Below are 24,943 nucleotides of genomic sequence, written 5' to 3' on the forward strand. Positions count from 1 at the left end.
CTTGAAGATACTTCCTTGAAGATTTTCATGAAATCAAAAGGAAACATTTACCATTTCTTTTTGGAAAAACAAACTTTGAAAGGCACAAGGGTGCAAACAAGCAGTGAAATCTGCTGAGAAGTATATCCTCCAGCCTACTGCACTGCCTGCTACCCACAAATGCTTTGCTGAAATCCTCTCTTTCAAAAGTTGCCTTGCTTTGTACCTTTAAAATTATCAGCACTTGGAAAAGTCTTGTTAAATCTGAAAGAAGTCCTGTTTTTCTTTAGACTTTAAAATGTTTCAGATACTGATTAAAAGGGGAAATCTCCCTTTATTCCTGAAGCCAGTAAGAAATATTATGGAAAATTGCGTTAACTCTTGCAAATCCCTCTACAACTATAAAAGTACAAATGAGATCGTCCCTGCTGTTTCAGTCAGGCCTATGAACCTCAGAGCAATAGGATATTTATAAGAAAATTCCAGACATAGCAGTGGTGCCGTGATCCATATGACCCAAAGTTTCCAGTCTTTGTCTATCCTCCTGTCTTTAAGGAAAAACAGAGGGGCGTAAAACGAAAACTTGGAAGATCACAAATCATTGTTATGACTCATTATAATGAATGATTTGTGCATTACTTTATGGAGCAGTTAGGTTGAGTTTGGGGGAAAAAGAAACCTTCCTTTTTAATTTTCAACACTTTATGCCAGTTTTCAAGCAACTGTCTTTCCTAAAGTGACAACGCTCTTTTTTCCACACTATCCATGGTAACTAGTGAGTTTTTTTCGGCTGGGAGAGTGTGTTGTGATATAAAGGTGCAGCCTTGCATGGCTGTTGTCAAGAGCCTGTTATTGTTTCCATTACAACATTAAGTCTAATTTTCTGGTGTTTCTGGGCCATACTTGAACTTTTGAAGTTTTCAAAATGTATTTACAAATAAGAAAAATAATCTCAACGAGTGGGGCTTTTTAGTTCCGAAAAAAAATAGTACCCTGACAGCTTTGTAGCAACTGTGATTCACAGTTTTGGATACTCAAAATTAGTCTTCTGACCACAGCCTACAACCTGGTTTCTAGATTCTCCTGAGTTTTGTTTAGCATTAGGTTTTTGTTGTCAATTATTAATGGTTTGAGAGTTATTAGAAAAATAATAAATCCATTGAAGTTTCAAAATAGCTGCTGTTTTTCCACTACATTGAATTTGTAAAACTCATCTTCTTTATTTTTGTAATATCTTCATATGGTGAATTAATAGGGCACATTCCCAGGTCTCAAAGTTTTCTCTTAACTTCCTAGGATAAATTCTAATGTTACACAAAAATCTGCTGGAGGTATGGTTATGTATCTGTGGACTCCGGAAGACACTGGCAAGCTACCATTTCAACACACAATAGATTCTCCTCAAAGTTACAGGATTACATTTTTTGTTTGCTTTTCATAGAGGAAAGTGCACTATTTCAGGAAAATTCTATGACAAAAGCAAGTTTGTTCCAATATTTTACTAGTTTTACTTTGAGTCACCACAGCAGAGAAAGGCATAGCACTTCAGAGGAAATTTCATCCTTAACTTGCCTTGTTATGCCCTACTGTATGTTAAGAGTTGCTGAGGTTGCTCTGCACTGGCTGATAATGAATTCCATATAAGCTGTAATACTGGGGCACAACTGGGTGGGTAAGAGTTGAGTTTCAGTCTTTAACTCAGAATTTCCTTGTTTTACTAGTTTCATTTCAAAAGGTAACACTGCTTTAAGGGTATACATTTTCTGTGACTTAGCCATACAATTTTATAGGAAAAAGACATTTTTTGGAAACAGCGTATGCATAGTAAGTAATGTCCATGTGATATATATTAGCTATTAGTCATTTACAAGGTTTGTCTATTAATAAGAAAAGGCAAGTGAGTTAGGTTTTCAAATGCAGGGTATTTAGTTGTGCTTTTCAGTTGGATAAGTCTGGTTGTATCCCTTCCAGTATTTTAAAAATCTCAGCCACAATATGTTAATGAAATTGTTTCCCTTTTAAGTCTTTTCCAGCACAAGCATAGGAGGTTGGGTGAACACTCAAAACTAACACTTCTTTCAGCAACTCACAATTTGATTTTGGCTATTTTCCACTAAAAATTAATTTGGATTTCTGTATTTGACCATGTCTTTCCTTTGGGAGAAAAGATATTTTTCTCTATCTTTCCTACTTTGACCATAGGGAGCAAGTGTAATGTATATTTTGTTGTGGTTTGCAAATTTTTGGTGCTAAATCATTTTAATAAAAAAAGAAAATCAGAATACACTAAGCTATGATGGGATTGATCTCGTGAAAGAACTTAAAATGCTAATGAACACTGAAAAGTATCGAAAAACCTTCCGAAAAATCGTCCCCCAAAATCTTGCCAGAAAGCCGCAATGATTTTCCTGCCTTCTCAGAAGGAAAAGTGCTGTGTGATTACCACAGGGGACACTGAAATTAAAGCTTTGTTGAGAAAACTATGTAGAAGTACTTGGCCTTTTCTATAGGAACCGTTGAAGAAAAAAGTGACATTTTTCCTGTGGGTTGTAGAGCTTAATCACATTTTCCAAAACTGGAAGACTTTTAGAGCAATGCTTGCAGTTTGTATTTCAGGTGTTGTCCCGTAATGACCAATAATAATTACTCATTTGAAACCTTCCTGTGGCTTATGAAATGCATGTTTTACCTTACAAAGCTGCTTTGAGATTTGGCTTTGCATCTTTTTGAAGTAATAGAGAATACTTTTACTTTTTAAAGGCAGCAAAATTATTCCTCTACTCTGGTATCATTTAAGTGATAGATGAAATTTTCATACTTACATTTAAATTTTTCGAAGGCTCTAATTTGCAGAGACTCAGTACTGGATTCATAGATCACAATAAGGTCATAAGACACAAGAATGGCTCTACAAGATTAGTCTAAACGTCCATCTAGTCCAGCAGAGAGAGGTCGTGAGAGGATATACATTTTTGTAATAGAAGTTAAACTGAGATAAGGAACTGGACAGTTTTTAAGCAGGCATATGTTACACACTGAAATCAGCCAAACCACATTCTCATTTTTCCCTGAATCAAGACTGGATACTGGGGCCTTCGTATAATATAATCCAATATCTGATTTCTTGTGAAATCTCTTCTAGTCATTAGTTTATATTCCTCATCACTTTGTCTGTTGTTTCTCCATAAGCTGTTTTGAAGGAAAACATACTGAACTTTATCCAAAATTAATGAAAACCAGACTACTTCTGTTGGTGTATTAGGCCATGACTGACTACCCATATTTAAAATCATAAAAATAACTCCATGGTCTGTGGCAATACGAAATTATTCCTTATGGTGCCATTTTCAGTGGTTTGTCCAGTTTACATAAGGGGAAAAAAAAATCCGTAGATTTTAGAGGGTTGTTTTTACTTGGGAAATGGAGATTACAAGACGCTTCAGAAATAAACTATGACTGTAAAAAACAAAATGCTGTTTTTACTATTACTGGTTTCTGCAAATTTCTTCACCAATATATCTTGCTTCACCTTAAATCTTCCTTCAGCAAGATATAAGAATAAGACTCACATTCAGAGAGTTGACCAGTGAAACATCTAAGCCATATTGTCATGTTTAGGGCTTTGCTGTATCCCTCTTAACGATGCAGTTTATTTAGGGAAAGTATTTTCAAAAAATCCTAAGCTCAGCATAAGCCATGCATGGGAAGTTAAGATCATCAAGGCTGCAAGAGTTTAGATCGTTTTATGAGGGTTTAAATAAATTGCTTTTAGCTGACCTGAAAGGATGTGTCAAATGATGGTGATCTTATTGGATTCAAATTTTGATAAGAATAGCCAATCTCTTCCCCTAAATTCTGCTGTTTTGCATTGCTAAATCTGTTCTTGTTATAGCTCTAACTTTACTGTGAATGTACTCCTTATTCAGATGTAGGTAAGTGTTTGATTCTTTCTCATCCAGTGGTAATGTTTCCTCCTTTTACCCTACTTAGATATCACGTCAGTTTCTGAGATTTTTTTTGTCAGAGGCAAACTACAAATTGCTGGATAATCAGTCAGTTAGGGAGAGGACAGAACAGATCAGGACTGCAATAAGGCAGAGAGTCAGATGTGGAATGGACAGATTTCTGACCTGAAGTGTTTGATAAATATTTCGGTAAATGTGAGAATTCATCAGTTTGTGGGTTTTATTTGAAAATCATACCTGGTACCTGATGTTCAAACATGCATAAAAGTCATCTCTTCAGATAATTTTGAGGTTTCAGGGTATCTCTACAATTATTTCCATTATTACTATTCCTTTCTTTCTTCTTCAAAAAAAAAACATGTTCCTCCAAAAGTCATACAGGTAAATAAACTAACAAGCATAATGAATTCCAACAAAGTGGAATTCACTTAGATGAATTTAGAAATAATTTTTAGTAGTACTTCTTTACTCATGATTCCGGTTTATTACTTGTGAAGTAAATATGAACTATATGAAAGATTCTGTGATTCAATGGAGACAAATCTATTTCTACTATGGAGAATGTTTGGAATAAGTTCTGTTCCTTTGCCTGTTCCCTATGCTTTACTTATTGTATCCTTATATGGTTTTTTCAGTTAAATAATCATCATAGCAATAATATAATACTTAAAATATGATCCCTGCACTAGCAAAATTTATGTCTTTGGCTTAAAAGAATTTGGTTTTTTTGTTTTGAAATCTAATATTCAGTTCTTCAACAATTCATACGATTTACTGTTAAAATAAGTAACAGAATTATACTCTCAATTTAGTTATTATCCTATAAGTAACATAAGCAACTCAAAGAACTTAAGCCAAAAACTGAAAATAAGAGTGAAATAATTTATATTTTCAAGGTCCACTTTGCACTGAAAAGTTTTGCATGAAATCTAAATATCTGTGGATAGCAGTAACACCTGAATAAACGTTTAAGTTAGCAAATCAAAAACTTTTTAAATTATAATTTTTAGTATAAGCATGTGATGTATATTTATGTAAAGCTTCAGACTATACATTTTTTATCAACCTATGCTGCTGCAGCTAGGAGTGTCTGGAATCATGGGAATTACTGAAAGTGTAAAAAAGCTATAAATGTTGGTTTCAGTTTTCCAAAGGCTGTACATTTATATAAAAATTGTTTTAAAATTAACATTGCACAAATAATTTGTTTTGTTGTTATACTACATAACTCTCTTCTTTATAGCATCTACACACCTCAGTACCTGAGATTATTTACTTTGATATTGCATAAATCCCAGTCATGGCGGGAAATATTAGGATCTTTATTCAAAGTAGAACATATGATATAATCCTAGTAAAATATGTGAAGAAAAGGAAAAGACAGCTAAGACTGCCACTCGTTGGCTAGCACTGCAACATGGTATAAAGCTGGGTTCTCTGAGCCAATGTTTTTCGTTCTCTCTGAACTTTGTGGTTGAGGAACTAGTCAGCAGCACTGCATAAAATCAGCAAGAAATTCTGGAATTTGTGCATGAGGGTATATTCTTTGCAAACCCAGTGGCAAGAATTTGGTGAGCCTAGCCTGCACCACATGACATTGTGGTTGTCTTACATAGCTGGGTATTTAACTGCTCACTATCTGCTTGAATCTAGATATGAAAATAGTGGTTTCTTCTTTTTAGATTTTAAGATTACTAGAAAAATTTCAGCATGAATTGGAAATCTTTCTCCAGCCCAGATCAGTAAATACAAGGGGGAGGATTGCTAGGTTCATTTTGAACCGACTTTAAACACTACATAGCTGAATGCTGTAGTGGCAGACATCCACAGGACAACTTTGATGAAATATTCAGCAAGCATGAGCAAAAAATGTAGCAACTGATAGAGGGAGAGAGAATTTTTTTTTTTTCACCCAGAAAGCACATACATGTGCTTGTTCTCCTATAGATATTGATTGTATTAGAAAAGACTACTTAGAGGACTTTTGCAATAGGAAGCAGGGGAGGAAAGCATCTTGTGGACTGAGGATTTTGTAAAACTCAGAATAAAGTACTGGCTATTATAAAACCAACAATAACTCTAAAGTTAGACATTGGAAACAGACACATGTGCTTATGTGGAATCATTGCTCCACAATATGATGTATCTCTTCCTAAATGGTAAGTGCTTCGGAGAACTGATGAAAGGACTCAAGCATCTTCTATATTGGCGACGCCAGGCAGAACCCATTGAAAGTTATTGATCAAGGACTGTTACAGCCATAAAAAAAAAAGTGCTCTCTCATGCTGTCAAAATAAAAATAGTTTAGGTTTGTTTATTTCACAAGTAGTAGTTGTAGTGTTGATATGTGTGGATGAGTTAAAATATTTTCCTGGGTTTAGATCATGCAGGGTTTTCAAAGAAGATACTGACTTTTGGACAGACCCCCAAACCTCAAATTGTTTATACAATTTCCACTTTTTGAGATTCCAGACATGTGTCTTCTGGGAAGGACACTGATGTTCTCCAACAGCATCAGGACACTTGTATCAAATAAAGCTGCTGCAAAGGTACTGTTCAGTCAAAGGGGTCAACAGAGACCAAGCCCTGTGGGCTGCTGCTATGAGCCAGAAAGGGAGATTGTGAGGTCCTCGAAGGCATGGGAGCTGGAGGTGGGAATGGTGAGGAGGAACTGAGAGGGCAGGCAGTAGGTGCTGGTGTGGTCCTATGTAGGAAAGGGTAACCTGGAGGCCAAAGTGAACAGCTCCATGAACATTCCCAGGGAGACAGTGCTCAGTACCACAACATTTTGGCCAGAAAACCAAAAAGCAGGAAAATGAGAGAGGAGGAAGGTTAGCCTGGTGATCATTTTTAGAGTGATAAACCTCTCGGTAAACACATAACATGTTGGAGTGTCTTCTGTCAGTGACTTCCGGCACCTGTTGTATGCTAGTAGTGAATAGCAGGTCATTCATCCCAGTCCTGGAAAAGCCTCTCTACCCATGTGTCTGTTCGGAGTGTTTCTGAACGCTACCTGCACATTCTTCTTTGCAGACTTCAATATAATAAATTAGATCAGAAGTTAATGCTCCAATTTTACTTATAGGAGAATTTATCCTTTTTGTTCTAGCAAAGCTAATAACATACAAGGCAGGCATCCAGCTTTCAAAAATGCATGAAATTCAGTGGTTTTATAATGCGTTTAGAAGGAAATGGATTTGAGGCAGAAAAAGCCATTATGTATCCCCCAGTTGTGTTCATTCCTCTAAACAATCATTAAAAACAGGCCAAGTTGTTTTTGAAGTGAATGTTTTCACTCTTCTGTATTATTAAGATTACTAATACAGGTTGCTGCTGTATTAGAAAACAATACAGCCTCCAGGAAAACAAACATTTTTTCAGCTCTTCTCTGAGCTTCTTATAACAAGTGCTGGTGATCAATTAGCTAGTTCGTTAAAAAGTTACACATGATTTTATTGAGGCAAGCAATTCTGAATCAAAGAACCCAATTCGCAGATCTAGGTTGAAGCACATAATTGGCATGTATTTTAGGATCGCTGTTAAAGCTATAAAAAAGATTTACTAGGAAAGGAATGGATCCAAAAACCCTAAAGGAAGGAATATGTTATTTCTGTGACCTGCTGTTACAAATGGACTCATTTAATACTAAGGTCTTGTCTACATTAAAACAAAAAACTGAAATAAATGTAAAACTTCTTTGATTTTACTTCTTTAGCAAGAAGTTATCTTTCATCCGATACACATAAATTCGTACTGCATTTCTTCTGGTATGATTTTCACTATTGCTATCAAAGATACATTTTTATTAAATCATTTACATTTAGTTGGAAGTCAACACTGTGTTAACTGTAAAACAAAATTGTATAAGTATGTTCACCATGTTGTGGAGATCCACAGTGAGTCTGAGATTAAAGCCCCAATTCTACAAACAGTTCTGTAGGCACAACTTAGTGGGCAATCTTACACACATGCTAGTAGGACATGCTTGAGCATTTGCAGGGTGAAAGAGAGGAAGGTGCATTATTCAGAGGATGTTTTAGAAACAGTGGTGCTTTGTTCTGAGTTTACAAGCGGGCCAAATCTTGAAACTTGCGGGAAAAGGTTTGGGTTAAGAAAGCTTTATTTTTTAAATACTTGGAAGAAGTTATTTACTGGCGAGTTTTTCCAACACTTCTTTAAGCAAAAGAAAGACATTTTGAGTTTTGAACTGAGAAGTATAAATAATCAAGTCTTAAATATATTAAAATGTACAGAGAATCTACTTTCTGTTATAATTTTGATTGCTTGATTGCCACAATCAAAAAGCTTCTGTAGCTGATATTACTGTTGGATTTTGTGTGATGGCATTGAGGCATTTTTTTTCAACTATTAGCCTTCCCAAGGGTTCTTTTCAGACAAAATGTTATGCATCAGCTCTTATTTGAGTGTAAGCCTATTGAACCGCATTCTCCTCTCTGCCAACTTGGCAGCAAGTTCTCATGCTAATAAAAGAGGTTACCCCAGATAGAGATCCCAGATGTGCCTGAACTGCTTTTATTAGGACTATGGAGAGGCTGTGTTTCCTTCTAACTGTTTTCAAAAATGGTGTGGGCTTGCCTTCATAACTGCCCAAAGAATTGTATTACATCACTGGAAATTTTTTCCCCAAAGAGAGTAAAATCTTATATGTGTTAGCACAGAACACTGCTTGGGAAATACTCAAAATAATTGTTCAAAACAATGAATGCCTTTTGTCACAGTACAAACCTTGATTTGACCCTCTTGAATTCTGTTGAGAGGAAAACATTGCTGTTTAACATTGAGTTAAAAATACCTTCATTTGTTACGTATTAATGAGATTTAGTATCATTATTAGAATAAGTAACAATAGATGTTTCTCAGAACAGCAATATACCTGTGGTATCTGACATACTTGACTATAATGACAGTTATTCCTTGAAACTGTTGAACACTGTGTTTTGCAGAATTATTATTGTACTTGGTGATATAGCCAACTTAGTGATTGCCTGATACTGGGCTATTGTAGACTGGAATTGCTAACATCAATAGTCTTTCTCTTTTTTTAAGTGCTATGTAGTAATTAGCAGTTCAAAAAAGAAGTTTTGTTGCTAAAATGTATTCAAAATTTCTCCATACTATTTAGTTTAATGTGTTGGCAGCAATTTTGAAACTGCAAGAAATAGGGTAATCTAACTGAAATACTTAATAAAATAAATATAGTCTGTTAAACTATTGTTGCTATCCATAAATCATAAATAATAAGATGTTTACAATCTTAAATCATAATCTTGATCTTCCTTTCAAGGCCACAAGCTTCCTGTTGAAATATTTATTGTTGTCAGAATGTGAATAGAGAAAACAAAGTTTTAATTAAAATAATTCATTGCTTGCTTGTATTGTTCATCTTATTAAATTATGAAAAATGAATGGTGCTCTAATTTCTGGTCATGTCTCTGGTTGATTTTTATTGTAATTGTGTCAGAGATAAAAATAAAAGAAACAGCACAGTGGATTCATTTTATAGTGAAACAAATGATAGTATTCCATTTCAGATTTTCAAAAACAAGGTTTGACTCAAAGTCTCCCATTAGTTTCAATGGGCTTTGGATCAGGCACAGGGTTAACAGCTTATTTTTCAAACAACTGGAAAGAGGTCTAAACGTCAAAGGTGATAGCTATACTGTGAGTTCCATAAACTACAAAAAGAAGTTACTACCAAAGCTCTATTTTTCCTTAGTTTAACAGCTTTATGAAAACAGTGTTAATAAGTGTATCAGGAAAAGTATATAATAATGAATCAGATACGTAAAAAAAAACCCTTTAAAACTCCTTTTATATAATAATTGGAAAGTTAAAAGTGACTTAAAATCCCTGACTTCTCATGCTGTGATGTAAATTGTATTTTTTTTAGGTTCCAAATTCAAAGAGGGAAAACTGATCCAACCGGTTACAAGAGCCTGGGGGACTGTTTTAGGACTATTTTCCAAAGAGAAGGGTAAGAGTATATGTTTTTAAAATTGTCAATTTTATGTGACCTTTTTTAATCACCTATTTTCCAGACATTAGATCCTCTTTATTTTCCACCCTTTTTTGCAATTGCCAGAATTTGGCAAACATGTTGTCTTACATAACAAGCACAATTTAAAAACTTACACTCACAATACCAAATTTTGCTCTTAGGATATGTTTAAAGACCAGAACGCACCGCTCCATAGAGCTGGGGCAAACACTGCTCCAGTTCCGGGAGCAGGATGGCTGTGTCAGCCTAGTGCATTATCTAGGCTTTTGTATCTTCTTGTCCTGGTTTTCTGAACTGGCTTAGCCTGAGCTATTACCAGTTCAGTGAAGTACTGGTTTCCAAGCCATAATGAACCCAGTTAGCAAAATTCCACAGCTTTTCAATTTGACAGAATATGGAAAAGGATTTATGGTCCTTAGTCACCTGAATCGTACTGGCTTCAGAAGGTACCACTGCTCTAAGCCTGAGCTCCTGTGAGAGACTCGGGTTCTGATCCACAAAGGCATTTAAATACATGCTTAATTTTATGACCAATCAGTCCAGTTAAAGCCATTGAATGCAACGGGACTGATCATACGCTCAAAGTTAAGCCTGTTATCCACAATAGCTCTTTGGGAGCTACCCTTTAATCAAGGTAACTCTAATTAGTAAATCTCAGTTTTGAGCAGCTGGCAGGCTTTCCATAAGAACTTTGTAAATACATTAGCAACCCATTTTTTGTCAATATATTCATCAAAATAAAACTGTTCTTATATATAGTAGCATGGATGCCACGTATGGAGGCAGCATAGGCGCAGTGAGGCACAGACTTCTTGTGTCCACAAGCTGTACTGGAAAAATGGAGGTGAGATGAACAGTGAAAATTAAGAACTATACCAATTTTGTTTTTTGCAGTGAGTTTAGCTAAGCTACTCTACATAAGTATGTAGATATAGAACTTGGGTGGTTTGAAATGCTGAAGTGGCTTCTGGTGTTTTCAAAGCTGAGTATATGTTAATTCAAAAGAAAACTGTATTTTTACAGAAGAAAAGTATTAACATTTACAATTATGGCAATCTATTTTTAAATACAGAATTAGTTTCAATATTTATGTCAGTGAACATGAAAACACCATGTATCTCATCCAAGCTCACTGGTATAAACCAGAATATTTTTTTATATTTGTATCAAGGCATGACTCTGTAAACCAGAAAAGATGATTACATGAAATTATTATAGATTTAAACCACAATTTAGCAGTGGGTTGCACTAAATTTCTTTCATGCTAGAGCTAATACAGAGTTTTACTTGCCTGTAGCAAAAGGAGTTCAATCTAAACAAAAAGCAAATTCTATGAATACTTAGTTCTGTCCAGGAAGTTAGACAGAGGCAGACGGTCACATTTCAACAGTCATCGGTAGTAAGCACTAGGGAAAAAGGAGATGAAGAATCTCAGATACAATATAATCTTAAATTTCATCTAAAAATTAAAAAAAAAACAAAAAACAACCTAATTCTGAAAAACCTGTTTGACTCCATGATTCTTGCATTCCCGTCTGCACAAGTTGTCCAGTTTCTGAAGCATGGTGATTGTGACACTTGTGAGGGCAGTGAGAGAGGTGACTGTGAAGTATTTTAGTTAATGGAAACCTTGAATCCTGATAACCCCCTCCTTGGATGACCACAAAAATATGCAGAAGAGAGCACAAAGAAAGGGCTTCACATTTGAATACCAAGGGAACAACAACAATTTATGAAGTGTTCAGATTCAGGTGTGTAAATCTGGGAGAAGGGTATAAGAAATTCATTCATGTCCCATATTTATTTCATATTGGCAATATAAAATAGCCCCATTAGTGTGTGGCATTTTCAAACTGATGTTCTGAAATATCTAATTCAGCGTACACTGACTATAAAAGACTCTCGGCACCTCTCTCTAGTACTCAGAATTCCCTACTGGCATATGTGATTTTATGTTGACTACAAAAGAAACTAATTAAATAAAGGAACACAGTGGGAAAAGAAATATTACTGATGGTCTGCTCCTGAAAATGTTTATGTTTGGGAATACTGCTTACACTCGTTTGTACTTATATTTTCAATACTTATATTTTCAATAGCAGCAACTACGGTGAGCTAAAATGTCAGAGCCCAGTTCAGACAAGACTTCCTAATGACTTAACTTTTTGACCTTGTTATGTTGAGGTTAAGTATGCAGAATCAGCCTGGGAATGACTTATTTTTACAAACACATATGCAAATGTTCCATTTGCTGCAATGCTTTTTACTGAAAGTTAACCAGTATTACATTACTATAGTATTACAGTAGCAATCAGATGATTTCGTGGAAAGCTTCTTCATCACAAACAATGGCCAGGATTTCTTTAACCATCCCTCTGATTTTCTCTTCATTATAATGAAAAGGACAGAGGAAATATTTTCAGTCTAACCACTAACAGAACACTGTCCCTTTCAAACAATGTGAAGACTCCTTTATCTTTGCAAAATACTAGAAATTTCTTAACAAAAAAAAAAAAAAACCAAACCCACAGAAAGAAAAAAAAGCCCTTCCCCCAAACTTTCCATCTAAAGAATGGAAATAAATTTTCTCCACAGGGAATTAAATTCTTCAAAGAAGGATCCATTCCTTGAACTCTTTTCTTGTCTTACAAGAAAATGGGAGCTACAAAACATAAAATTTAATTGAGACTCACTAAAGGAAGGTTCAGTTGAGCAGAGCATTAAAGGTCACAAAGCTTTCTGTTAAAGCAAGGCAGAAGTATTAACTTGGGGGCTTTTGTGAACTCATATTGAGAGCATCCAGTTGCTGCCAATTGCACAGGGGCTGCAGTGGTGTGAATCTCTCAGGTGGTGAGCAACCTCTGCTCAGCTGGATTTGCTAGGAGCTGTGCATCAGAGGTTCTCTGGTTTCGTTTATGAGATGATGCATGAATTGACATATCTTTGACAGCAGAGATGAACCCACCAGGAGCATATCTGTTTATTGAGGAGTGACAGCTTTATAGCCAACATAAAAATAATCTGACGTTTACTAGGGAAAATGTTTGGATACAGGATTAACTGAAACTATTAATAGAGAGAACTTTTCATTCTTTTTAGATCCTACAAATAAGAGGTTAGATTATGCTAAATGACTGATTTTTATATCATCGTCATCTTTACTGCATTTGTATTCACTCTTTCTTTGATAATGACTTAGGTTTGAATATGAAATGTAAGAATAAACAAACAGTCTAGCTGAATGTATATGTTGCATTTATATTAAAGACACATGGTGTTGTGTCTCATATTAAGAATGGAAAATTATGCCCATCTGCACTGTCTTAATTTGGAGTTACAGCATTAAAGTGATGTATGCTGCTATTTCGAGTCTGTAAACAACTTTGTTCTTATAAACTTAGATTTTCATGGGCTCATAATTTTAACAGTAAATGTTCTGGGTTACAGTTGGCTTTTTTTGGTAGGCACGCAGTCAAGAAACCTGTTATTCTCCATTCATTAGTTAACTTGCCTGAGACAGAAAGGCTGGTAATATCCTGGTTTACAGTTTTGTAACTCAACACTTGAATAAGTTACAGTTTAAAGTGCTGTTAGCCTTCCTTAGAACGAGATGGTCCTGGGAAAGTGCAAAACACAATTGTCATTGATCACTTGAGACTTCGTTACTTCTACTGAGTTATTTGATTATGTTGAACTTGGTTTGGGAAGGAGCAATTACCTCCATGTTTACACAGCCCTATAGCTTAATAATTATTCCTGTCTTGTTCTCAGCACCACCTTACCACTCTCTTGTACCTATAATTGGCTGTATGACCACACACCTTTTTTTTAATGAGCAGTGCCCTGACTCATACATTAGCGGGATTAGATTATAAAGCTGCACAAAACTTGTCAACTATGGGTGGAGTAGGTGGGAGAACAGCCAAGACTAAGCAGGAGCTGAATGAGTACAGAATTGTCAGCAAACATGCAGAAGCTGGAGCATTCCTGGCTTATGTGATAGCAATGATTGTTCATCAATTAAGGAATTTGCTAGCACTCTCCTTTGTCCTGCCTATATCCACCGACTCTCTGTTGTGGTAACAAGTGCTTGAGAGACTACGGCAGTGCTCTTGAGGCCTGGCTGTAGATGATACGCTGCTGCTTCTAGTTGCCAACAGGTCAGGGAAAGAGGCTTGCAGGATTGGCAGCCCTGCAAGCAAACACCGGCCTCTGACACTCACCAGCAATCATCGCCGCCTGTTCCTAGGGCCCAGCTGGATGTACGCTCTTCCAGCTGGGCTAAGGAGACCTATCAAAAGGCTGCCAAGTAAGTGTTATACAAGATACAAATACTTGGCTACCTTGTGCCTGAATCCATCAATGAAATTGCTGACCAGGGAAGTGTGACATGGTCAGTCATGCCAAAAATCCCTTTTCCCAGCTAGCAATTATGAAGCAGAGATCCATTTCCACTTACTGGAGGCATAAATTCCTATGGTATCAAAAGACCAGACTTTACGCTCTGCTTTAAGTGCTCTGAGCATGCAGAAGTGGTAGACTAGGATGTTATTTCCCTCCACAGCTACCTGCCCCACTCTTTGGTTTGTTATTAGCACTTCATACCAGCAGGAGCAGAAGTGACCTTGGACCCGTGCTTGCTTGCTACCTTCAAGAATCTTGTTTCTTAGTAGAGACCCACCTGCACTCATAGATCTGCAATGAAAAGAGAAAAGATGCCTTAGCATAGACTTCAGGTGCCCCACAATAAGAGAATTTCAGAATTTCCTCCGGGTAATTAACAAAAGTTTTGTCTTCATAGGGACAGAACTAGATGAGAGGGATGGAACTAGATGATCTTAAGGTCCTTTCCAATCCTAACCATTCTATGGTTTTATGATTCATAATCCATGCAGAGTAATAGATCAGCTTTCCCTGTAACTGTTCTTGTGGCACCTACTCTCACATTACGCCATCTTACTCTACATAGACCTACGTGCAATATCTGGTCTCACTGTTTTCAGTTCAATTTGGTTGTCTATAATTTGTTTGAACCTATGTCTTAAAACCATCATTTTTGTTCTTACTCTGAATGGGTGTTGAGCCATAAAATTTAAATGATGGTACAGTCTTGAATAAAATCATCATTAAGACTGCTTTCAATATTAGAGAAGAGGAAGGCAGAAAATTTGACTGAAAATTTTCCTGATAATAAGTTGTGATTTATATTATGCTTACAAGGGTTTAGATCAAATATGGCCACAAAGGAGACATCTCTTGTGTTTCTATATGAAGGTGATGTGCATTCTGCTTCCTTTTTTAAACAAACATTCACATTTGATGGTTCAATTTTGTCTCATTTCCCAGTAAAGTTGACAAAAATCTCAGGAAATACTGATGCCTCATTACATTTCAAAATGCATGTACATATGTGTATGCATGCCTATTTATAAAATGTTCATGCATTCTCTTAGTCTCTAAGTAGATAAAAAGTAACCGGTTCATAAACCAGTGAAGTTTTGCCAACAATCTGAAATGTTTGGATGCTTTTGCAACACTAGTCAGTCACAAAACAAAGATGATACTAGTTCTTTTAGTCTCAAAACACTTCACAAAAGAAGGAAGTACCGTTATCTCAACTGTACAGATGGGGGTACTGCGGTGTAAAGTGCCAGGAATTCAGGTAGATATGGACTGGACCATGCACACAGGTGGTTCTCACAAAGCAGCCTGATACCATGTAATTTGTTTGTCCCATGGTAGCATGTTAATATCAAAGCTCTGAGGAACATGTGTACATAAAATTGCATTCTTTGATACAGGCTCCTAATTGTGAAGTAGCTTATCTGAGGTCGTGCATGGAGGTAGGGGTAGTTTTAAGCCTGAAGCTCCCTGTTCAGCGCACTGTGCTGACTCCAGATAGGAGTATTTACAGTGATGTTACCGTCATGAGGTTTTCATCATCCCTTTCAGGCAGGAATTCTCTGTTCCTGACTGGAGGTTCCCTACCCCCATCTTCATATGTTAACACTTGAAAACATAAGAAATGGCTCTGGAATGTGAAAAACTTCTATTCCCAGTTTTATGTGTGCAGCTCTGAAATGCAATGAGGTTGTACTGGTGTAACCAAGGGTAGTGTTTAGCTAACCACGTTTTTATTAGTGATGGACACACATTTTACTTGCACAATTTGATCAAGTATATATGGCAACACAGTAAACAAGGACACTCATAGAGATCCACTTCTGAGAATCATGTTTTAAAGATGATACACTTGCTTATTTATTTTCTGTAGGAACTAAACACAAGAAAATCGCATAAATCTTATAAGCACCTTAGAAGTAAACAGGCCAGATCTTAGCTGATGTTAGTCATCACTGTTTGCTAAGGCCAGTGAAGGCACACCCATTTACACTGGGTAGGTGTTCTGTATTTTTATAAAGTCCAAGTTATATTTTTTTAAGTTTCAAATATTTTCATAGTCAGATCATTTTAATCTTAAAGTTATGATTTCTTGAATGTCTCTATTTTCAACAAATATAATGTAAATAGAATTCATTATAGTATTAGAATTCATAGCAATAGCTCCTATAGGCCTCAGTTTGGAATGGTATGATTACATTATAAGATGCTTATACTTACAGTAGTAAGAAAATACCTAGAAGTATTGTTCACAATCCATTTTTATGTATCTACCTTAGTTAGGGAAAGATAAGCAGAACTTAAATTTTTAGTCCTTATGATTTTAACATTCAAGAATATTTATCGTTTTATCACATTAAGTTCCAGTTGGCTTCAAACATCTTGTTTAAATCAATGTAATAATTATGCTTCTCAAGCACTTCCTTTTAGTTTAGTGTACAGAAAATATCATACTATGCATATTTATACTATGATACTACGTATCGACTTCTCTGAATGTGTTTATGTTGTCTAAATGTGAAGAACATATCTGCTGAATTTGGTAGTCGAAGAAAATGGCAATGAATTTCTCCCTCTTCAGTAATTGGTTCAGCGTGAGGTGCTACAGTGACAGCGACATTTGCCAATGCTCCATATAGAGGTTTGCACCTGAGGCTCTGATGAGGACATTTCTGCCTGCCACCATTCACCCTGCTTCAGGCAGCAATGCGGTGCTGCATGTGAGCCTCAAAACCTCCTGTGCCTTCAGGTGCAGTCCCTTCTGTGTGGAGCACGCAGGCAGCCAAGCCGCTGAGCCGAGAGCCATCTAGAGCTAGAAAGCTGGGAAGAGCTTGCACACGGTGTGCTGTACATGTTGCCCTTCTCCAGGGCTTCCTTGGCTCGCCCAGGGCTGTATGAAAATTTTCAGCTACTGAGAAGCTTTCAGGTCAGGAACCAAGACCCCTCTGAGATTAGTCACAGCCAGGGCTGCATATTCTGTGAGCAAGGATTTAATGAATTACCATTAAGGCTAAATGGCTAAATTAAGCTTAACTCATACATTTGGCTCATGCCGCTTTTGGGGGATCTGTCCCTACACAGCTTGCATAGTCTAAAATGGTATACATATAATAACATTAGAGTCTCTGGAATTGAATTTAAAAGGTGAGAAACTGGTTCTAGCCCTGATGGAGAGGTGGGCAATCTCTCAAATCCGAGCTGGTGCAAAGCTGTTATGCCTAGCTGCAACAGATAAAAGGATCTGAAATCTATCTGAAACCTCTTTCTTACAGAAGAAATAGCTCTGAAATCTGATGATGACATTGTCAATAGACAGCTGCCAGAATTAACTATTTATCTGTTATGTAAATCTAGTTGTTAACATTTTATAAACACAATAGTGGATGCATCATGAGATGCAAAATTAGTTGCAATTATGTGTTGTGTTTCTTTAAAAGGCAAATTGTTATTTAATCCTCCGTAACTTTGGCTTCTATTAGCCATTAATTGTTAAACTATTCTTTAAAAGAAAAATTCCATCATATCAAGGGAAAAAACAGTGACCAGAGAACAGATAAATCACTTTTACATCCTTAGAACAGCTGACTTGACACTTTTATTACATTGTTTGAAAAAGCATCTTTTCATCTGGAAGGAATCAGTTTAAAATGTGATTGTCAACACAACGAAACCAGCTTTCTGTTTAAAATGGCTGCTCATGAAGCTTAGAATAGAACTACAGTGTTGCCAGATTTTTCTTCACAGACACGAGTTACTAGAACCAAGAGATTTTAGATGGATGTTCACAGGAAATACCTGGCAGACAGCGTAAAATGCAAAGTAAAATGTTTTTATTTAAGTTGAAGGAAACATGCATGTGAAAATGAGCAACAGTGATTTAGATCAAAAGCTTTCTTTTTAAAATAAAAGTTTGTAAGTTATAGTTTGATGCAGTCAAGAGAAAAAATCCTCATTATTTTTTTCATGTCTTGTCCTAACTAATCAGACAGCGTAAATTTAGCATATTTCTTAGACCATATTTCGTACTTATTTATAATGACGCTATTATACCTCTCTAATCTGCATGTCATTACCTCATCTGATTTCATTTTCTTCACTGGTTACATCTGAAAACACAGCTTTGTCTCTTTTAATTATTATTGTCCTCAGTTGTTTAGTTACATGTAATTCTCTATTTTTAAATAGCTCTAAAATTTTTAAATCTCTAAAAAATGCAGGTGCAAAATAAAGTATTGCATTTTAGTGATAAAACATTTTCACTTCAGAAATAATTGAGCTTCCCATTATATACATTTGCTCATGATTTTAACTGTAAATTATGAAGATGTAGTAAGACTACATCTACCTTTTAGAATAGGTATAATTTTTTCAATACTTGTCATTTTCTGGTTTTCAGGGTAGGTTATTTATATGCTGCTTATAATATATTTACTAACAACTTTGTATTATGCCATACTCTGAAAATCCAGAGATCCTCAATTATTTTTTTTAATAAATTACTTTTTTTGTTGTTTTGTGTTTGGTTTAGTTTTGTTGGTTTTTTTTTTAATGTTGGAAGAGGAATTATATTAGAAATTAATAATTAATTCATTAATAATAATTAATAATAATAATTAACAATTAATTAGCATTATATTAGAAACTTCTAAAATATGTCTTTGTTAGAAAGACAATCCCTGACAAGCTTCTTTTCATTGAGTGGTGGAGCTGCATTGCAGCAGTAAGAGCTAGGTATGCTGATCATTCATCTCTAGCACCATTACCAACTCCTCTTCTCTTTCCAATATTCTTTACCCAAGTTGAAGTCTTCCTGTATCTCATGCTTCACGTTCTGAAAGAAATTTAGTAAGCTAGATGTTGAGAATATCTGTGCTTGATCGTGGGGGAGAAACTACTCCTCTAAAGCACTGCACCAACTTGAAATAAAAAGGCAATGTAAACAGCTATGAACATTTGACAGTTACATAGATTTTACATGGAATGCATCTTAAATAAAACAAGATAAAATGAGGAATTAGCATTGAGTATGGCAATATTTATAAGAGTATATTTCTGTATAATGCTAACTCATATTTCAGGGTGCATTGCATTCTATGTGACTCTCAGAATCAAACTGTGAGTAATAAATAGTTTATTTTGCCTGTTATGCCATCTACCTCTTCAAAGAAAATAAAATTCTAAGTACATATGAGGTTGATTTTTAGTTTTCACGTTCTTTGCTTATACAACTTTACTTACAGCCTGCTCTGGTTCTTTACCCTATGAATAACAATACTAACTTTAATGCAATAAAAATAATTTTATTTAATTAGAAAAATGTCTACATCGTGTAGTGTGTGTATGACATGCTGCATCTCCTTACAGGAATGCATGCACAAAAGCATAGATAAACTGTAGCATTGCATTCTGTCTATCCAGTGTAGAAAACTTCTTTCACAGTAAGCCAATAGGCACTTCGTAGTAAATTTCTGAAGGGTAACATATGGGGCAGTAACTCTAGCTGAAGCACTGGCCCAAGTTATAAATGCAAGATCAATTCCCATGCTTTTTTTGCAGCTTGCCTTCAGTGTTTGTGTATTTTTGCATATTTTGGCGTTGCCTGAACTTGCATATATGCTGTTTTGTAGCTGACTATCAGGAACTGGGTATTTCAAGTACCGAATGATGTTTTAGGATGTATTTTAATCTGATAAATGGAATTTTCCATAATAAATAAACACCTCTGCACCATAGGAATTTGGTAGTCAAACCCAATGCATCTATTTGTTGTTCTTTGTAGGAGTTGAACTCTACGGCAGGGACAAATACCTCAACACTCCTGATGCCTCCTAATCTAGGCAGGGGCTCAGATTCCTCACTGTTACAACATTTCTTAATAAAACTCTTTTCTTTTTCATTATTTAAATCCCACATAAAATAATTTTATATCCTAATTTAACAAAAGTCATTTTGATCAATAATGTACCTTCTTTTGTTTGCAAATCCCTATTTTACAATAAATTAAATATTCCGCTTATTTCTTAAAGTAAAAATGTAAATTCAAATCGTTTTCTTTATAAAATGCTTTATAATATCAAAAAATGTCTTAGATATTTTAAGGGCTCATTTTTTACACCACTTTTATTTGGAAATATCGTCTCTGGTATGAATTACTATTTAGTATATAGGTAATATTTATTCTTTTGATTACCACTGTGATTTAGAAAAATCAATTTCGTGGATAAAAGTAAAGTACTAACTAATTAGCATTTGAGCCTTTTTTTTAAGATATATTCTCACATAATCTGCCTCTACCTTTAAAAACACAAAATAGTATACTTACATAATATTCAGATTTTCTTACGTTTATTGGGTCACAACACATTAAAATATCTCTTTTTTTTTTCTTATCTTTGTAATAAATGGGTAATTTAATTAAAATTTCAAAACTAATTTAGGTTTTTCTGTAGGAAAACCTGAATTTCTGTATGTGAAAATAAAACTTTCAGCTACATTTTAAAAAATCCTGTGCAAATGAAATGTCACAATTTTGAGAAAAATTAAATGTCTCCATCCGTATTTCAATAGCTCATGTTCATAATTGTAAATAAAATAATTTATCAAAGCTATAATATTACAAGAAAAATTAACAGTATGTTTTCGAACAAATAGCAATTTTCATAGTCTTTCTCCAAAATTCTGTAATAGTAATTTTATTCAATGTTAAATAAAAAAAAAGGGGAATAGGCAATTTAATGTATTCCTGAGAAGAATTATAGAGGTGTAAAAGGTGAAAAATTAACTAGTGAGCAGTTTATTGTAGGGAGAGTTAGGTGTCATTGCAAAATGCTAGGAATCAGTGACAAGAAAGTTTCACTCAGCATCCTGTTTGGGACAATGCAGTTTTAGAAGTAGGTCTTTCTAAGTTACCATGAGGGAATGCTTGGAATTTTGTCTTTTTACCAAAAAGGATTGGTTTTCCCTTGATTGTCATCAGTTTGCTAGGTTGTCCTGCTATTTAAGCTATTAAAGACTGGTGTGCTGCTTGGTCTCAGGTGATCCATAAAAAGGAATGAAACCTTGGGAGGGTAAACCATCACCAGACTGGCTCGGTGTATCAGCCTTCCGTGACGGAAGCTCTTTGTTGAGAATTGTTGGCAATTGCAGCAGTTTCCAACCGAAGATAAGAGCTAGCGTTCTTGGATAATGCCCTCGATCACACACCTGATGACAGACTCCGGCATGCAAGTTTTTTCAGGTGCTATATTTGCTCAGTAATCCTTCAGTGCCAATCTTTTCTAAATGGTGAGCAGGTCCCATCAGTAATGGACATCAGCCATTAAGCTAGTAATATTTGTCATATATCAAATTACGGCTTTGTACTGCAGTGTGATGAATGGATGCTGTTATGCTTAGAGAAAATAAAGAAGTACTATAAATTTAGCAGTCAGTACTAAGTGAGTTGCTACTTTAAGGGCCTGATTCACATCCTTCTGAAGTCAATTGAAAGTATTCTGTTGGCTAAAGCCTTTTTATCAGGCCTTTAATTTTATTTCTCTTTTAAGGAGCAGAACCTAGGGCTTTCATTAAAATGCAATTCCTCATTTCTCACTATATGGAATTTTACACCTAAATAGCAATTTTAGTATAACTCTTACTTTATGTCTTAATGTTTATGTTCTGTGCAAATGTTCTGATTAAAGATGGAGGCATACAGAGCGTTAATCACAGAATCTGGTAGGTCACTCCTGAAATAATCAGAAATGGGACTGGACTGTACAAACATTCATATAGTATTTCTTATAGCTTGTAGGTTTTTTGTTCATGATCCCAGTAATTCCTATACCAGATTTTGAAGTCTGTGCTCTGATTTTATGCTTTAGGTACTCGTTGGTATTATTTTGGAAATTACCCCTGAATGAAGGTAGAATTGAAAAATTGTAGAAGACATAAGACTCTGTCCATGGCCAAAGCCTGAATTCTGTTTCATGCTGTTTGCGAATTTTTTTGGAAGTTCAGACAGTGTCCAAATACTTCATAATTCATTAAAATCCTTTCTGGTGACATAAAGGCAATTAATTTCCTTTTTATATTCCAGGATATAAGTAAACCTAGTACATATGAAAAATAAGGCACTGTTTTAAGTTATAAGCCATAAAAGAAGTGTTAGATTTGTTTGCTACTAGCTTTGTATGCACAACAGTTTAAGCCAAGCTGGGGCTACTTCAATGTTAATTCTAGCCACAATTATAAAAATTCTGCAGAACTGTTTGCTTACCTAGCTACTATTTTGCTATAGCAACTCCAGCTTCAAATGACATTATAGATATCCTGCTTCTGGGACATAGATTATCATCCTACTATAACATATTTGGTAATATGCGCTGCTTAAATGTATATGCTTATTTTTAAATTATAATTAATCCCTTCAGGTTCAAACTGTGATTGCTATACAACCCTCATTTTCATACTCAAGCTAGTGGTAGTATTACATAAAGATTTAGTCCTCTAAAAAAAACCTACTGTTTTTTAAATGTTAGTGCTCTCCTTTATGTTAACAGTGAGATGACCTAAGTCAGATATAGAAAGGAAAATGAGTATATATGTTAGAAGAAGAGAAGAAGTCTGGAGAAATAGAAGAAATACACTGAAACTTGTATAGTTTGGTGTGTTAATGCTGAGAAACCTCCTATATTAAATGCATTATTAGCAGGTATTTCACATAGAAAGAATCTGGGGAACTGTGGTAGTTAGAGAAGCAAAAAGAGAAAGAAAGAGCTCCATATCAAAATATGACACAAAGACAGGAAGAGAAGAATAAAAAAATTTCCACAAGTAAATGTGGAAAGTTACAACATAAAATAGTCTAAAAACTGAAATGTATTCTTTTGAGTTTATGTAATCAACAGTATTTAGTTTTCAGCAGAGGAAAAGAGCAAATTCGAATGGAAACTTATCAAAGTGTGCAGATCCTGATTCTTATTGCTTAGATTACACAAATATTTTTCCAAAAAAGAAATCCAGGATCTTTTACCAATATAAGGTGCTGCTGTTTAGACCTTCCTTGATTCCTTCAGTGCCAGGTAAGTCTTTTAATTCCAAATGAAGCTTATATTGCCTTCCAGAGCATAGCACATAAATTTGCTTCTGTCCTGCTGAGTGACCATTATAGTCTACAGTGCCGTAGGCTCTATATAAACAGTACGCGCTTTCCACATTCGTTAGTGACCTGCAAAATTACAGATTATTTACCAAGTTCCTCTGCACTAGCTTTCTAAGTCTTTTCTGGCATATTACCTAAACCTGCATTTAAGACAACATATTAAATTACACACTTCTTAATTTTACGATTGCCCTAGGTTTTAAGATATCCCTCATGGAAAGCAGAATTTACACACCTATAATTCTGTCATGTAAGTAATATGCATGTGTTGTGCTAACAGGTGTCTAACAAGCATTTCTACAGAGTCTACATGGCAATTGTATAAAATCTGAACTCAGATAAAATTGTGTAGTCAGTACGTGAAAAATATATGGGCTAGCCATCATCTATTTTACTATTTTTCTTAACAGTTTTTTTCTTGCAATTCTTTTCATTTGTGAAGGGTCTTGTTCTTAATCTTAGATACGAGTTTTCATTGTCATAGAAAATCTTGTAGATAGCAATGGTAAAATTTGAGAATGCCTGATAGTATTCGAGCTAGCATTGGGTGTCTACATTTCCTACTGTAACTGATGCATGACCAAAGCTTCTGCTTCTGTGATTCATCCGAGACCGCTTTATAAACACCTGTGAATAAAAATTCTCTCACAGGAAGAAGTTAATTATAAAGCAGTTATATAAGTATATGTGTAACCATAACAGAAATATCTAAATGATACTGCTTGCCCATCACTGAAAAACAGCTGAACTAAGAATTCTGTTAGCCCTCAGGGTTTGCTACTGACTTCGTATGTGTGCCTGACAGTCATTTCAGCAGAAAAGAAACTGTATTAAGCACCTATTTGTGTTTAGCAGAACTTTGAAATAATTCTTAAACACGTGGGACAAAATCTGCTTTGTCCTTAGAGCCGGCTACAAAGCTTGCTTAGTAGCCTATAAGAGATCATCCAGAAGGACATTTAAACGATAAAGCTGGCCAAACCAGTGCAGGGAGAAAGAGCAGAGGTCAGAGCACCACTCTGCATGCCCATGTATCTCTAGGAAGTCCTACCAGAATAGACCCCAGGACAAAGATCAACGTATTGCAACCTAAAGTGCAGACAAGGCTTCAGGATTTGGAAACTACAAGAACAGCTACTATAAAGCTAGGTATGAATTGCTTATGAATAAAGCTACCTACAAAAGCAATCCTGCACAGATATGTTTTGCTTAAACCAGAAAATCTGTACCAATAGTTATAGTGTCATGAAAACTGATGCATTGTTCCATGACCAAACTTTAAGCTATCCTTTTTTCAAACTGTGATTATTATTCTTTTAATTTAGAAAATCAGAATTAACCCAAGATGAGCTACTCTTTTTGAACCATACCAGAAATTTTGGATTTGATATTGATGAGACAAATAAAAAAAGCCATGTCCAGAGAAAGATATTATCA

The 24,943-nt window shown here is 35.3% G+C and overlaps 1 protein-coding gene across 2 annotated transcripts in view; it reads left to right on the forward strand.

Annotated features, from left to right (window-relative positions):
- Nucleotides 1-24,943, forward strand: part of SLC25A21 (solute carrier family 25 member 21) — a 256,563-nt gene that overhangs the window by 182,415 nt on the left and 49,205 nt on the right. For both annotated transcript variants that reach the window (XM_030485273.1, XM_030485274.1), the window contains exon 3: nt 9,856-9,939. In XM_030485273.1, coding sequence (XP_030341133.1) covers nt 9,856-9,939 — 84 coding nt within the window. The remainder of the gene's footprint in view (nt 1-9,855; nt 9,940-24,943) is intronic.

Source organism: Strigops habroptila, chromosome 4 (assembly GCF_004027225.2).
Source record: "Strigops habroptila isolate Jane chromosome 4, bStrHab1.2.pri, whole genome shotgun sequence".
Taxonomy (NCBI): domain Eukaryota; kingdom Metazoa; phylum Chordata; class Aves; order Psittaciformes; family Psittacidae; genus Strigops; species Strigops habroptila.